Source organism: Bombus pyrosoma, linkage group LG14, assembly GCF_014825855.1.
Source record: "Bombus pyrosoma isolate SC7728 linkage group LG14, ASM1482585v1, whole genome shotgun sequence".
Taxonomy (NCBI): Eukaryota; Metazoa; Arthropoda; class Insecta; order Hymenoptera; family Apidae; genus Bombus; species Bombus pyrosoma.
In genome coordinates, this window is record NC_057783.1 from 338,646 (window position 1) to 355,333 (window position 16,688).

General features: G+C 52.4%; 1 protein-coding gene across 16 annotated transcripts in view; it reads right to left on the reverse strand.

Annotated features, from left to right (window-relative positions):
• The window catches only part of LOC122575120 (zinc finger protein 853-like), a 75,066-nt gene extending 58,463 nt beyond the window's left edge, over positions 1 to 16,603 (reverse strand). For 13 of the 16 annotated variants that reach the window (XM_043743652.1, XM_043743644.1, XM_043743654.1 and 10 more), the window contains exons 1-2: positions 13,087 to 14,859; positions 11,285 to 11,395 (exon numbers count right to left, since the gene is read on the reverse strand). In XM_043743652.1, coding sequence (XP_043599587.1) covers positions 11,285 to 11,395; positions 13,087 to 14,166 — 1,191 coding nt within the window. In that variant the 5' untranslated portion in view covers positions 14,167 to 14,859. Of the gene's footprint in view, positions 1 to 11,284; positions 11,396 to 13,086 lie in introns of all 16 variants that reach the window. The other 3 variants (XM_043743657.1, XM_043743656.1, XM_043743655.1) reach the window with 2 other exon arrangements.
• Positions 16,604 to 16,688: the final 85 nt, after the last annotated feature.

A 16,688-nucleotide genomic window follows, 5' to 3' on the forward strand; every position in this document is an offset into this window, starting at 1 on the left:
TCAGTGGAGTATAATTTCTTTCGCCCGTTTCGCTGCCTTTTCGTTTCCCATGGTCCGCGTATCGCGTGTTGGACGAACAGCCTGCGTTCGCGTTTTTAACGCTACCGCACCAGCAGAATATTTCCTGCAAATAAATATAAAGTACGCGGATGGATATGCTCGGAAGAGCACTCTCTGCCGTACCCCCGGTATATATATCCTATACGATACGGCGTTTATTACGCGTATCTGTAGTAGTTGGCAAAGGTTTCCGCGCGATTCGTCGGCGAGCGATACGCGAGCAAACGAGAGAACGTTTCAGCCGTCAACAATAAAAAGCGCACGCTCTCGGTATCGCTGGAACGTTTGCACAGTGGATCAGCAAGGTATTAACGTGCCGATAATCGCGCAACCTTGACCGAGTGTCCGACCGATTGCTGAATCCTCGACACTGGGGACGACCCTGAAGCATTCTCGTAACGGCGTACAAATCACGACCGAAGGATAAAGAAGTAGATGTCCTTCGGTTTTCGTGGCCGGCACGATTTTTCGTGAAATTTCGTTCGTCTCTCCTTTCTTTTCCTCTGTTTTCTTCTTCTTCTTCTTCTTTTCTTCGTCGAACGCGTGTCCGTATGTACCGCGTTCACCAAATGGTCTCGTTTAAAACGAAGCGAGTATCGAAAGTATCTTTCTCTCTCTCTCTCTCTCTCTCTCTATCTATCTAACTATCTATCTACCCATCTCTCTATCTCTCTATCTATCTTTCTGGCGATGTTTAATTTATTTTAATAACGAACACGCGATGGCTCGGGAGAGAAAGAGAGGCTGAGTCGCGCGGAGGCTTGGACGGAATGCCGCCGACGCCGGCGTATTGTCGGAGGTCAGGTTCACCAGCCACGATGCGTTCGTTCCCTCTCTTGCCTTTCTTCGTCCCTCGTTCAGGCCAGTCACGGCCGCAGATAAAAGAAAGGGGTTCGAAGCCGAAAATATCGAGCCGCTCGAAGTAGAGTAGGATGTTTCGAGCGGTTGAAAAATCTGCAAACTCGCGTGTCAACGACCTCGTTTCTCGCGCTACGCAGTATACGGGGTGTATATTCTGTAACACGTGGTTACAGCCGCGTGTAAATAAACTCGAGACAGAAAAACCGCGCCACCGCGTATTACGCGTTACGACTCTGTAGGAAATGATTCGATCGATGACGTGAAACGCGTCTCGCGAAACGGCCAATCTCTGGTTAATTGTTGGATGGCTGAAAATGTTTGGGCGGTCGTCGAACGGTCAGAGAAGAACGAGGATTTGTCAAAGAGAGAAAGAAAGAGGAACGATAGCTGCGACCTACGATTAACCATAACCGGGCATTCGTCCCCGGTGTTGTAAATCCATCAGCGAAACGGCGGCGGGCCAGGCGCGCGTTACGTTGCCATCCTGTGTACTTGGAATATACGTCGATTATAGCGATATACGTGGATCGCGGCGGAACGTATCGAGAGGAAGGCAGACTGCTCGAAGGGAGTTTGCAGCGTTTCGGAATAAAGTTGCGTCGACTGACGGTACGTCGAACAGCGTTTACAGTACTCCTAGAAGAGAAGGCTGGATGCTGCTCGTTGCATCCTGCATATATGTATGTTTTATGTCAGCGTGCATTCTGCATTTGCGCCGTTGCCACGTCTGGTGGCTCTCCTCGGTTCTTTCTCTTTCTCCTTTTCCTCCTTTTCTATCTATCCGAGCCTCTGCAGCTTTCCGTCTCTTTCCCTTTTCATTCGTCTCCTCTGCCTCCCCCTTACTCTGCGACCCGCTCCGCGACGGTGCTTGCATTTCTTGACATTTCTCAAACCCGTGTCCCACCTCGTGGTCACTGAGTCGTTGAACTCGAAAAGGAAGAAAAAAATGGAAAGAGGAGAGAAGAAAAAAACGACGCGAACTCGGTCGGGGAAAAGGTGTTGGTCGGTGGAATCGATTTTTCATGCGAGAAATTTGTTAGCGCGTGACGAAGAGAAGAGAAGAGAAGAGAAGAGAAGAGAAGACAAGATTCGACGGTCGACGAAGGAGGAGACCCGGGCGGGGGGCTGTTGCACGGGGCGCGACACGAAACGGCGGTCCCCCAGCGTTTCGCTAACGAAATTTCCCACGGCTCGCGTCACCAAAGGGTCGACTTTTTTGCCGGCGAAAGGAATTTTCTTCGAACGATTCGCCGCGATCTGCATACGCGCGTTATCTCTCTCCGTTTATCTGCTCTCTCGCCAGCAGCGCGAGCAGCCTGTTTTCTCTCTACCGCATGCAAATGCCGTGTTTCTCCATCTTAGAATCGCTTTCCTCGCGATCGTGGCTCGCGAGCTCGATGAAAAATGCCCCGGCGTGCTACGTACACCGGAGAGAGGTACGCGAATCTGTTCAGGGCACACGTTTCTCGGCGGCGACTGGCAAGTGTCGAGCGATCTACAGGAGGCCGATCGGTTGCTCGATTGGAGTAGGTCGCGGCTGGTATCGCAACAACGTCCCGGCACATCCCGGCACGTCCCGGCAAGGAAATGCTATCGAGTTTCGGGAAACGATCGATTCTTCTGCCAATTCGAGTACGAATAAGCGAACCAAATCTACGTACTTGTCCGCGTAGAGTCGGTGAAATAGGTTTAGCGATAGCGGTGTATATAGCATTCGAGAGAAAATAGACGAAGCACGAGCAGAAACGCGTGGTCTAGCGGGAAAAGGCGGACCGTCGTCGAATCTCCGACTGGATCGACGAATACCTTGTTTGTATCGGTGAAACGAGAAGGGAGCTGCGTTGGATTTCGAGAGAGCGGCAGCGTGGAACGAGCCGCGAGAAGTGCACGCGTTTCTCCCGTTGGGGGAGACGACGAAAGGATCTTTCTCCCGCGAGATACGTTGACTTCGAGTCGATCCAGTTGGCGGTGTTTCGCGCTCGAAGGAGCGCGTCGTCCTCGTTCTGGAATGCGTAAACCGGCGTACGCGTACGCGGTTCCGCGGAAGGACGGTTCCGGCGGAATCTGACGGAATCTGACGGAATCTGGCGGAATCTGGCGTTCGTTGGCTCTCGACTGAGCAGAGACGCATGTGGATGGCAGGCGAGACCGTGTTTGCGAGGTTTGCTGCACGGTTCGAATTTCTTCTTTGCTTTGTTCGAGTTTTCAGCATGCGAGTGTAAACGAGAGTCGAACGACGAGTGGTTATGACAGATAGAAGGACTGCGCGTTGGCCGACGCGTAACAGATCATCGCGCCCGCCCGCCATCCATCGGTCTCGGTTAGGCTACGTAGCCGGCGCGGCGGTTACAAGTAGAGTATGTCTCCTTACCTCTCGTGCACGGTTCTCTAGAGTAGGTGGATCACAGTTAAAACGCGGTGGTAGGAGCTAGGTAAAAAGATCACAAAATATGGCACACTGTTGCCCGAGTTCATCGTTCGGCACTTCGCGGCGCGGTTGCTTACTGGTGGGGGCGGCGAAGTACGGGCGGAGGAGAATGACGAAGAAGATGCGGAACGAAGGGAGTGAGCCTGTGCGAATGGAGCAAGAAGGGAACACTCGCGGGGACACTGGAATCGAAGACGAAGAGGAGACGCAGGACGAGAAAAGGAGCCGCGTATACACCGAGAGAGCGGCACACGAGAGACGAAGAGAATTCCTCGCGCGCTGTCAGCTGTCAATGCCGCGCACGTTGTCACTCATCTTGCGTGGTTTTTCCTCGGGTCTCTCGGTACTTTGACGGTCCTCCTTCCTCCTCGGTGACCACCTCGCCATGCATCGGGCGACGATTCAGATCCAACAGATCGTTGTCATCTCTCCCTCAGTCGTGGTCCTCTTGGCCCTTACGGTCCCGGCGAGTTTCCAGCGAGTTTCTAGCGAGTTTCCAGCGAGTTTCGAATCTCCACGTTTTCCGGATCTCTCTCCCCCCTCTCTCTTTCTCTCTTTCTCTCTCTCTTTCTCTGCGTCGCCTACTCTTTCTCTCTTTCTCTTCCTCTCTCTCTCCCCCCTCTCTCTCTCTCTCTCTCTATTTCTCTCGGTGTCGTTGTTCTTTGTTCTTGCTTGACTCGCCGACGATAAAAAATGCGACGTCGAAAGGAGAAGGACGATGGATGAAGGAAGAAGAGGATATGGAAAACCTTGTCACCGGTCGTCTTCGTGTAAGTCGTGGTAGTGGTCGTGGGTCGTGGTCGTCGTTGTCGTGGTGGTCGTGGTGGTCGTCGTCGTTGTCGCCGTCGTTGTCGTCGTCGTTGTCGTCGTCGTTGTTGTCGTCGTCGTGGTCGTTGTCGTGGTCGTTGTCGTCGTGGTCGTGGTCGTGGTCGTGGTCGTCGTGGTCGTGGTCGTCGTCGTCGTCGTCGTCGTCGTCGTCGTCTTCGTCTTCGTCTTCGTCGCACTCTCGCCTCCCCGTGTGCGTGTGACGCGGTGCGCGCGTGGTGTCGCGTGAAGTTGGTCGTGCGTGCGCACCTTGTGCTTCGTTAAAGAGTCTTTTCCGTATAAAATGCTGGGGCGCCGGCGAGAATCGGCCTGCCCGCCGCCGCGTAGGCTTCACGCCGGCGTCCTCGCGGCCGATTGGCTGGATAGCGTCCGGTGGGGGGCACTGGCGCGAAGGTCCGAAGGTAGAATACTTGCCTCGAGAAGCTACCAGAGCGGATCCACGAGAGTTCGGAGTGGGGTTGCGTCTTTGCCATCCCGCTAACTCGGATCGTACACGTTTTATCTACACGGCACCTAACAGGGATGATCTTCTGGACGCTAAACTGTCTACGAAATCGTTGGATGCGAGGTTGGTCGAGTTGGACGGCGACGTTGGACAATAGCAGACGGATGGACCGCGTTTCGAGATAACGCGACGCGTTCAATAAGACGGACGATACGATGGTTCGATGGTTCGTGACAAAGTTGTTTTCCTTGTCTTTCAGAGGCAAGGTGTTGCAAGTTGATACCAAAATTTGATCCATCTTTGGAGGGAATAAAATCGAAGAAAGAACGAACGAAGCAAAGAAGCTTGGCGATTCGGTAGAGTCGGTACGCCGCGCGTCGAGCGTCTTTCGTTCTCGCGGGCCCCCTTTGCCCCCCCTTTGCGCCTCTTTGCCCCTCTTTGCCCCTCTTTACCGCGCGATACTCGCCGTCTTTCTTTTACAAGAACTTCTCATTCTGATCTCTCGGCTTGCTCGCCTTCTCTCTTCCAATCTCTCTGTCTCGTCTGTATTGCTCGAGACCGGCCAGGCTATTCACCCACGCATGCACGAGATGACGATGACGATGACGCCGACCGCTCGCCGCTGCAACGTGCACACCGTGAACGCTCTTTGCTCTTTCATCCGCCTTATAGGATGAACGTACTCGGCGAGAAAAAAACACGGGCGCTCGAAATTCCTCGTGGGTCGCGGATTTTCTGGTCGAGACTCTCGCATCGAACGATCAGACGGTGAATTTGCGAATCGAGTGTCCGCCCTCTCACCTCTCTCCTTCTCTTGACAATCGTCGGATACGGTAGAATTTTTTCGATCGGCGCGCAAAGATCGATGCACGATCGAGCAGACTTTTTCACTGCTCACGATTTTGCTGGCCTTGCGATCTATGCGGCTGACATTGGCACATTGTGATTGCACAGCCCCGCTGACCCAGATTCCGGCTCGGTTATTTTTTCCACGCGGTCGGATTTTTTTTATCTCTGCCGTTTCGCTGGTCGGTCTCGGTCGCCTCTGCCAGCTTCGTTTCTCTCGCTTCCTACTCGCGATCTTTCGCACGGCTTTAATCTCGTTTCGTCTTCGTTTAATTCCTCACGGGCAAACTACTTTTCCACGCTGCTTCAAGAAATTGACGAGCCTCGTAATTCGCGTTCGACCTGCCATTTCGAATCGTCGTTAGGAGGAATTCCTATTCTCGTTTCGATTTTTCGCGAAACTTTGCCTTATACTACTTTGCTGGCACACGAGGATGAGAATGAATTTGATATCGGAGAAACTGCAGTCGTATCCCGAAATATGAAATTTTCACGACTGAATATTTGATAGGAGTGGCAAAAAATCATAGCAGAAATCAAAGAAGAAGAGAGCATTAAGCGCTCCTCCTGCTTCATAATTAACGACGAACCGTATCGATTCAAGCGGCAGGTAATCTCGTTGAAGCGTTTGAGACGGTTGTCATATTTTTGCGGTGGCGGCGAGGGCCAAAACTGCGAACGGGCGAATCCACGTCTGGCCGGAAAAGGGGTTCCGGATGGATCCACCGCGGTTGGCCGCTTGGCGCGAAACAGCCGTGACGCGACTGGATCCTGACCTACGACTACGTTCAGGGGAGCCAGGCGAATTTTGTCCGAAAGTCGACGCGAACGAAAGAGCGGATTCGCAGGCCTTCGAGGTCACGAAGCTGCAGTGGGGATCGGTGTCGGAGGGAGTCGAAGAGGGGATCCAGAAGAAGGTGGTAGATATGGGCAAAGATTCGAGGGAGTAGGAGAGTGCCGATGGAGGATACGCTGCGGCGGAGGAGGACCAAGCGACGCGCTGGAAAGAGGAGCGCGAGCGCGAGTGCAACGGGCAACTCGGGTAGAAGAAGAGGAAGGCGCAGGAGGAGGAGGAGGAGGAGGAGAAGAAGAAGGCGAAGAAGAAAAGGAGGACGACGAAGACGATGAAGAAGAAGAGGAGGAAGAAGACGAAGAAGACGAAGAAGAGGAAGAAGAAGTAGGAGAAGAAGAAGAAGAAGAAGAAGAAGAAGAAGAAGAAGAAGGGGTCTGATCTACCGGCAATATACACACAGAGCCTCACAGACCACGGCAAAACTCCGCAGTTTTGCTGTTCGATTTTGCAAACTTATATTTAGAAGGGCAACGATCTTTTGCCGCGGCAGCTCCAACCAGAGGAGAGGAAAGGTTCTGGGATACGCGCGCGGTCTCTCTCGTGACCGGCCGCCGAGATTTCTCAACTCCGCGCAGACCTACGTCTCTCTTGGTTTTCGCCGTTTTGCATTTTCCTCTCCATTTTCCCCGCTGTTCTTTCTCCGCTCTTCGATGAAATTTCTTTCCCCGCCCTGCTGCCCTCCTTAGATCCTGCCTTCTTGCATCGGCTATTACGGTGCCCGGTGTTTTGCATTCGAGTAGAACCAGCCAGCGCACGAATTAATGGCTGTTGCGTACGCGTCACGTTTCGAGTTTGCAATAATTACCAGTGGCACGTAGGATAACGGTTGTTTAATAAGTTGGGTATTCTACAGGGTGACTCTGTTGGTTAAGAAACGCTCGGTTATGCAAGCTGAACGTACAACACGAGGACGGACGGACCTTTGTTGCTCTACGAAGATGGCACAGACTACGATCGATCGATCGATCGATCGATCGATCCTATCGCGTCAGATCGAAATAGCGGGCGACGAGCGAATCGCGTTACACGGTATGACGTTGGATTCGCGAGAAAGCGACCGACAGCTTCCAGCAAGCTCAGATAGGGTGAGATGCCAGTCCGGAGAGAGATGGAATTTGGGAGCGCGATCGAGCTGGAAATGAAAATCCTCTGTAGGAAAAGCGTGCGGATCTTTGGGAGCGCGCGAATATCGCGCATGACCGCCCCTGTGAGCGCGTAATCTTATCGTGGCGAGCGACGTGGTGAACGCGACTGCAGAACGGAGCGGAGTCAACGAACGATAAAAAAAAAGCGCGTAGCCATACGCGCGACACAAAGAATAAACTCTATTCCATTGCACCTCGCCCCCTCCCACTTGCCCCTCTGCTCCCGTACTGTTCCATCTCGCTCGTTCGTTACCGCGGCCAACTCTTCTCCTGGTCATCCACGTTGCGACTTTGCCAGCCGTGTGTGGGCGCGCGACTTCTTTCCTCTTCTCTCGTTCTCCGGTTCTCCCTCCCTCTCACTCCCGCTCTCTCCCTCTTCCTTTCCCTCTCAATCTCTCTCTCTCTCTCTCTCTCTCTCTCACTCTTTTTCTCTCGGTTCGCCCGCTCTCGCCCCTTCTCCCTCTCCCCTTTACTCGTTCTTTTTCTTTCGCCGACCGCGCTTGGGGTAGGTCATGGCGGAACCGCGCGAGCGAGCGAATGACGAGGAAGGAGAGAAAAAAAGAAGAGGAAGAACGAACCGTACGCGACGCGTACAGAACGTTCGGCCGGCACACGACTTTGTAACGCGTACCTTTCTCCTTCGCTTTGGGCGGCCACGCTTTTGACAAGATATCTATCGTCGCGGTGCAACGTCGCTGGACGTCGCGGCTCGCGTTGTATCTGCCCGATTTTTGCCAGTTTGCCCGATAGTTCGATTTGTCGAATAAACGAGATACGCGAGGAAATCGAGCGAAAGGTAGTACAAGAGATGGAGCATCGAATTGTACTTTCGCAAGCCGGCCGGCTTCTACGGCTTGAGTTTCTTCGAAATTTAGCTATTCGCCGTTCTTTCTCTTGCCGTTGGTCTGGGACTCTCGTCTTCTACAGTTTCACCGAAGATCGAACAATTCGATTAGAAGGATCTTAACAGCCGGCACGGGGCCGGCGTTATTGTTAGCGATCATGCGATCTGAAAATCATAGAAAATTACTGAAAAGCCAGGAAACTTTGTACGTACTGAACGGGCAGAAGGTATGGTTGCCCCTGGACTTGAGATGTCGTAATTTTGCCTTCGCCATAACGGCTACGCGGCACGGAAGTTCTTCCCTCTTCCCGCCCTTCTATCTTTCATCCTCCGAGTTTTCTTCTTCGACTTGGAACAGAAAGCTTTCTCGCCCCCTCTCCTCTTCCCTCCCCCTCGGCCCCCCTCCGTCCCTCGCCCCTCGCCACACCGCGCCTTTTCGTAATAGTAGAAGGGTTAGCGAAACAATGGCACGCGCGTGAACACCGTTATTTAAATAATACGATGGAACCTCTTCGGGGTTGAAGGTAAAAAAATAAGTTACGCTCAAGGGGACGGTGAAACCGAACGTGAGAAAGGCTCTTTTTGTTTTTAGTACCTGCGCGAAACGTGGTTATCCTCGTGGAACTTTTTCGAACGATAGAAAGGTTAAGCAGACTCGAAAGTATCGCGTATGGGTAGCGTAATTGTCTCCTCGTTGCGTCACCTAGTCGTAGCTCTAATCGCAGCACGCATCCCGTGCGTCAGAGATGATTCTGCGAGTATCGATCCGAACGTTCATAGTCTCTTGAAGCTTCCACCCTTTTTTTCGTCGTCTTCTTCTTGCGCCCGTGGCGCAGTTCCGGTTCTGGCAGCTGTCGTCGAGTGAAAATCGGGACGCTGGATCTGGTCAAGGGTAGGCCCGTGGTTGCGTTACGTTACGCTGCGATGTCGAACCGGTTTGAAGCGGGGTGAAGCAGAGATTTAGAGAGAAAGAGCCGGAGCAAAAAATTCATTTGTATCGCCGGAAGGGTCGCGCAGAGGTGTCGAAATAATTGGATTTTAATTTTCGAGCCAGTGAAAGAACAAAAACCGCTTTCTCTATCGTCGGCTACGTTCTCTACGCCCCGATCGACAACCATGAGAATCACTCGGCGACGAGTGTTTGTACAACGTCGCGACGCATTAATGTTTTCGACTTTCCATCTTCTTCCGCACCCTTTGTTTTCCCACGATTCGTAACGGGCAATGGGTTTATTTCGTTGACGCGGCCACGGTTAAATAATCGTCGTCGCGTTGCGTTGCGTCGCGTCGCGTCGCATCGGGTCGGTTCCACTTGGCTCGTACACGACCGATCGTTTCGAAATCGTACGATCGACGAGGAACGGGCGTGAAAAAGGCGACGGATGCCGTGAGAATCATCGGCGCGTTTCCGCCTCTGGAAAATGGCGGATAGCAACGAGAGTCAATTAAGTGTGCGCGTCGCTTTTAACATTTTGTCACGAGCCCCGGCGGCCACGCTCCTCCGTCCAAGATTCACCGTTACGGAGCGCCACAAAGGAAGCGAATGTTTTAATTAAATCCCGGCAAAACGTGAAAACTTCGCCATCGTGCGGCGTTTTTGCGATTTTCCGAAAGTTTCGCCTCGGCCGAGCTCGCGAGTCGCTTTCAAGGTGGCGATGGACGAGGGAGTGGAATCGCCGCGCTACCAAACCACCTCGCCGCCACCTCTCCATTCATCCTGCCGCAGTTAGCGAGAATAAAAGAAGTCGGAAAAACAAAAGAGCGCCACAGCTACTTAGCGAAACAAATTGTTGCTTTCGTACTCGGGACGAGAATTTAAAAGTTTTGCACGAGCCGCTTCTCTTTTTACTCTTCCCCGCCATTCCCTTCTCCATCCCTATTCTTCGTGGCTTTCTCCTTTCTCCTCCTCACTCTCTCTCTCTCTCTCTCTCCCTCCCTCCCTCTTTCTCTCTCTCTCTCTCTCACACACACACACACACACACTCTCTCTCTCTCTCTTTCCCTCCCTCCCTCCGGGCATCTCGTTCTTTCGAGTCGAACGGATAGACGAACTCGATTCACGGCTCGTTAGCGGTGCTTCCTTTCCCTTCATTTCGGTTCTGCCTCGTAAAAGGACAACGCCATATACGCGGAGACTCGTACTATCGATCGCGACGGAGTGTCCCATTAAATCGGTTGCATCGTGCGTGGAATACGCGTATGGAACAATTAAACGCGGTATTGTCTCGCGAGCTGCGAGGTACCGTTGGCCGAGACGCTCGGTCATCTACCTACGGATCTTGTCCGTAAAAATCCACCGTCCGCGATCTTCTCGTAAGAATCGCTGGATCGATCTCGAACCGCCACGGCGGTCAACATTTTATCGACGATCGAGGCGTCGTCGCGCCGTTCGTTGAGCAGGCGATGAGCTGCCAGACGATTTCTTAGCAAGCGACGGATCTTTTGACGTTAAGATTAAAGGAAAATTAATAAATCCATATAGAGAAGCACATACACGCACGTAGAGCATGCTAGGCGCTGCGATAAACAAACTGACGATAATGTGAGTGCAGAAAATAAAAACAATGAGAACGAAGAGAGACGAAGAGAACGGGATCTGCTCGTAAACTCATAACTGGGTGGTAAACGAGAATGAAGTACGCGCAAACGTGAGACCAAAGATTCGATATAATTATATATATATATATATAACTGCTTACGCATAGGTATGACAGTTGCGTGAAACGTGCGGGAGGAACGTAGAGGAGAACGAGAAAAGAAGAAAAAAAGAAAGGGAAAAGAAGAAAGAACAAGGAGACACGAGAAGAAAGAGAGTTACGTACGTCGAGCCTTTACGTACGAATTGGCGAAAAAGAAAACGAAAAGAAAAAAAAAAAACAGAAAAAAAAGAAAAAGAGAAAAAGTGAGAAATTGCAGGAAGCTGCGTGACGAGGAGAAATAATAAGGGGATTTTGAACGGGCTGAGTATTCAACTCACTCGTTGCAGGGTGGACCAGCATTCCTCGAGGGTGCGTTCGCTGATGTTGCCCATTCCTCCGCCTCCGCCGGCGCCTCCCGCACCTCCAAGTCCCGCCGCAGAGGCACGAGACTATCAGGCAAGACAGGAGGCTCGTGTTAGTTTACTTCTCTCTGCCCTTTCTTATAGCCGGCAGTGATACAAAATCGCTTTCTTCCCTACCAAATATGGTGCTCTTACAGTAATTCGTGAAACGATCCCTAGACTGACTAGTTCAGCGACTGCTCGAAATTCTTTCCTTTTCCTTGGAAAGGATCTTCACGCGTGAAAACTGAAAGACGCTATAGAGATTTGGTAGGGGAGACGGATGAGCGTTGTTTGGAACAACGTCGAAAATAAAACAAGAAACGAGGATACATCCGTAACGTCGGATAGTCGAGTCATTCAACTTTTTCCTCCATCACGTTCTTTTTACTCGCCTCAACGTAGATCGTCCTAGCTGGTAAAATCGCGCGATACGAAAAGTCTGTACTACGAAATCGGTTGTTGTTTTGCCTGCTTGTGTCGTAATTCACGCGAGCGAAAGAAACAGGAAAGAAAGAAAGAAAGAAGAAGATGAAGAAGGAGAAGAAGAAGAAGAAGAAAGAGAAAAGAAAAATGGTTCGAATTCCTATTGGCGGTGAGACCGAATCGGATCCGCGGGGATATATTTACTTAGTTTCCTCGTATCGAAGCTCGCGGACTGTGGCATCGCAGAAGCACGCCGCGATATTTTCTCGAGAACATCTTCTCGGCGTACCGTATGACGTATGCGTATAGTATTATCTGTGTTGCGCGGGTCAAGAACCCCGAGAGACGACGTATCTGCATCTCCTCGCATCGGTGTGCGTGGGCCGCGTTTGCATTTGTGGCCCCGTGACTCTAATGTGTGCGTGGCTGGCTGCTTTGCTTGGCTGCTAGCTGGAGCGCGAGCGCGCGCTCCCGCGCCAACATTCACTCTCTCTCACTCTCCCTCTCTTGCTCGTTCTGTTGCATGCGTGCACATGTAGGTGTGCGTGTTCGTGTGCGTGTTCGCGTACGCGTGTTGAAGTACGCGATGTGGTAAGTCAACGTATTCCGATGTGCGTGAACCATGGTCAGTGTATCTCGGTACAGTCGCAGATTCAAACAGTCAGCGAAATTGTCGACGATGTAGCGCGATTTATTGAAAGTCATCCAGTTAAGCCGATACGCACGTTTTCGTTCGTATCCTGTCGATTACCGTGTCGATTCTGACAGGTCTGACATCTGGTCTTTTTTCGTCCTAATCGAGGGACTATCCGCATCCTCGTTGTTCATCTTAGTCACGAATACTTGATAGAAATCTCTCGCTCGAACGTTGGCTCCAGTTTAACGAAATCACGGAGTCTACGATTTTATAACTCGCGCTAGAAGAATTTAGACCTTTCGACGTTGTTAATCGAAAGCGAGACGAAGCGTAGCGAACGTACAAGAGATTCCACGTGATCTGGAGGCGAGACGAGACGCGTATTTTTCTCCATTGGTAGAAACTGTTTGAAAGTATTGTCCGGCGTCAGTCGGCCCAAGTGAATGACCCTATTTATCGGCGCATTATGCACTTTTATCGCGGTTGCCTCGTCCCAGTTATTTATCTCTTCCCTCCGCAGCTACGGACGAGAGAAGTCTAACCGAGATCGAGTAAATAAAAATGGAAAACAGAGAGACAGAGAGACAGACAGAGAGGGGGAGAGAGAGAGAGAGAGAGAGAGAGAGAGAAAGTGAGAAAGAGTATCGTTTTATCGATCGTGTAAACGTATTCTTACCTGCAGCTCGTTGACAAGCTTTTCAGTCAGGCTGGCATCGTGGGAGTCTTGGCTGGTCGCGCCCGGACTTAGCATCGAGTTCTGGGAGTTCTGTTGTTGGTTGGCCGACATATTCATCCCGGCGAGGGCTCCGTTCTGAGCGATGCTGCCCGCCATGTTGAGCGCCTGCTGTTGCAGGTTCTGCGTCAAATTTTGAGCCTGTTGTTGCAAATTCTGCGTAAGGTTTTGCGCTGCCTGTTGTTGCAGCGCCTGTTGACTCAAGCTCTGGCCGAGGTTCTGGGTCAAATTCTGCGCCTGTTGCTGCAACGTTTGCGACAAATTCTGCGCCTGACTTTGGATATTTTGTTGCAGGTTCTGGCTGGCCTGGCTTAAGTTCTGCGGCTGATTGAGCAACTGTTGCTGTTGTTGGGGAGACAGACTCGGAGTCAGACTTTGCGCGAGATTGTGCTGCAGAGTTTGTCCTAGGTTCTGTTGCATGTTCTGCGTCAAGGCTTGAGTCAACGCCTGCCCCAGGTTCTGATTGAGAGCCTGAGCGGCCTGGACCGCTTGAACGGCCAACGACGGACTCGAGGCTTGGGACAGGCTTTGTTGTGCTTGTGCGAGACTGTGAAGACTCTGGGCCATGCTGGACGTGATGGCGCCCTGATGGTCGGCCTGCGGCGAGGGCGTCGTCGGTGCCGGCGAAGACTGATGCTGCGCTCCTTGAGCCGTTTGTTGGCCCATGGACATCGCGTGCTGTTGTTGTTGCTGCATCTGCTGTTGCGGACTGGCGGTCTGTCCTAATGCCGCGTTAGCGGTCTGCTGCACCTGCGAGACGTTCTGTTGTTGTTGTTGTTGTTGTTGCTGCTGCTGCTGCTGCTGTTGTTGTTGTTGCTGCTGCTGCTGCTGACCAAGAGGGCTGTGCATCTGTTGCACTTGCTGTTGAGTCGAGTTGGAGATAGGGCTGTGCTGTATGCCCGGCGAATGCTGAGGCGGACCCCGTTGCGGTTGTTGCCAGTAGTCCGACATTTTGAAAACATGCTGTCGCAGCGCGTGAAGATTCGCGGCCGCCGCTGTGACGGCCGAGGCTTGGACCTCCATGGGCTCCGGCTCGTTTTCGAGGTCCGGTTCGGGCGAGCTGCAAGGATCCTCGTCTTCCTCCTCGTCCTCCCTCTCGGTGATATCCTCGTCGTCCTCGTCGTGGATCCTGACGGATCTGTCAACCTCGGGCCCGGCCGACCCTCCTCCACCAACACCAGCAACACCACCGCCACTTCCACCGCCACCACTTCCGCCACCGCCACCTCCACCGGCTCCACCGCCACCTCCTCCACCTCCTATCCCACCCCCCGAATCGCCAGAGTGGAGATGATTTCCGGGATGATGCTGATGATGATGATGCTGCTGAAGGTGATGGTGTGGTCGCGAATCTGGATTTTGGCCCTGCTGCTGCTGATGTTGCTGCTGCTGGTGCTGCTGGTGCTGCTGGTGCTGCTGGTGCTGTTGTTGTTGTTGTTGCTGCTGCTGTTGGTGTTGATGGTGATTCTGCTGTTGGTGGTGGTCCAAGCCAAAGTCGGGTTGGGTTTGCGTCTGGGCACGTAGGTCCAGGGCCGCCGTCGCGTCCGAAATTTTGAGGCCTTCGCGAGAAGCCCGGGCTACCCCCTTCCGGCGCAGCTTGCCCGCTTTTTCGCACCCCTTTCGGTAAGCAGCTCGACGGCCGGCACACTTCCGCGCTCGCCGCCGTTCCTTCCTATCTTTCTCTCCGCTGTATCGCGCTCTTCTTAGCCCAGGATCGTCTTAAGGACAACGATCCTCGCTCGACGTGGGCGGCGGGCAACGTCACTTACTCGCCACCTGCTTCGACTTTCCGGGCCTGCTGCTGCTGCTGCTGCTGCTGCTGCTGTTGCTGCTGCTGCTGCCTCCCGCTACTTGGCTCATGAAACTCTTTCCCTCGATACACCTCTTGCCTCTTTTTTTTGCCTCTTCTTCGGCCGTTTCTCACTCTGCCTTGGTACCGCGGCCTCTTGCGCCACTCGGCCTCTTTCCTCACTTGTCTCGTCGTTGGCTCCTCTCCGGTCTTCTTCGTCTTATTCGCAAGCACCACCGATCCGTTGTTCTCTCTACGATCGATGGCCCTTCCACTTTTCTCGATCTTTCGAAACCCGCCTCCCGTAACTCGATCACCGATATTGATACCGATAGCTCTTTATATCTCTCGCTGATCGTGTACAAGCGTCTCCGCAGTTCGGTGATTCTAGCAGCTCCTTCTTCTTCTCCTTCTTCTTCTGCTTCTTCTTCTTCTTCTTCTTCTTCTTCTTCTTCCTCAGATCCTCCTTCCACTAACGTGCATTAACGTTCTGATACGTACGTGTTTCTTCTACCCGTGTGCGCGCGCGCGCCCGTTTTATTGCGTGCGCGCGCGTGTGTGCGTGTGAGTGTGCGTGCGTGCGCGCGCGAGTATGTGTGTTTGTGTGTGTATGTGCGTGCGTGCGTGTGTGTATGTGTGAGCGCGCGCGTGTGTGTGCCTGATGAATCGATGCGCGCGCGAATGGACGTCCTCCGTCAGCGGAGAACAGCCTATTTCTTTGTTCTATCTAACTTAAAGTCTATCATACACTTAAGTTCAGGTTAAAATTCAGGATTGCCCAGCCCGGACGGTGTGAACGAGAAGGACAGTCCGTGCAGACGCGAGACTCTCTGTTGTTGGTCGAAGTATGTGTCGTAGTGCAGTCTGTGCTGCCGGGTGAGAAATCACACTTGGCGGATGATACTGCTCGTCCCGCTTTGCCCTGAGTAGTTAGTAGCCCCGTTATGTCGATGTGCGTGTGTGTGCGTGTGTGCGAACGTGCAAGCCCTTTCGTCGAAAGCCGAAGGAAAAGGGACTGGCGCGTCGGCCGTGTGTGATACGTAGTGTGATTTCTTTGAACCGGGACGGCAGTTCTCCTCTGTCGGGATTTCGGTCACTCCGTCTGCACAGCGTGTGTCGAAGACGCTGTGGCTGGCATCCGCCGCTACCGATCGCCGTTTCTCCTTTCGTTTACAGCTTCAGCGGTGCCCGCGTCCTCTCCTATACGATCCTTCGTCCTGTTTGTTTCGCGTCTGTTCACACGACTCCTCCTCGAAATGCGACTCTAGGGTTTTTAACTCTTTAAAAGGAATTCTATTCGATTATCGATTAACCGCTCGTCGTTACCGATATCGTCGATGGTAGTTGTGGTTGCTTCTTATTATCGTTTAGCTTTAATAATATTGCACTTAGGTACACTCGTTTTTTGAACACACTGAAATATATATGTATGCGGCGCGAGGTTCTCTCTAACGAGCTTCTTCTCTTCTTGCTTCCTTTCCTTCGTCCTTGCTCTGCCGACTTCTTGCTTTCGCTTGATTCCTTCACCCTCTTCCAAATCTATCCTTATCCCGGATCTTCTCTTTCTTCTTCTTCTTCTCTTTCTGCTTTCTCTTCTTCTTCTCCTCCTCCTCCTCCTCCTCCTCCTCCTCCTTCTTCTTCTTCTTCTTAATATTATTCTTCTTAATCCACCTTTCTCTTCTCTCCTGCTTCGCTCTATCTGCCTTCTTCCTCTTTCCTTTTTCGTTATCGAATCACTTCCGTCGCAACCCCGCTT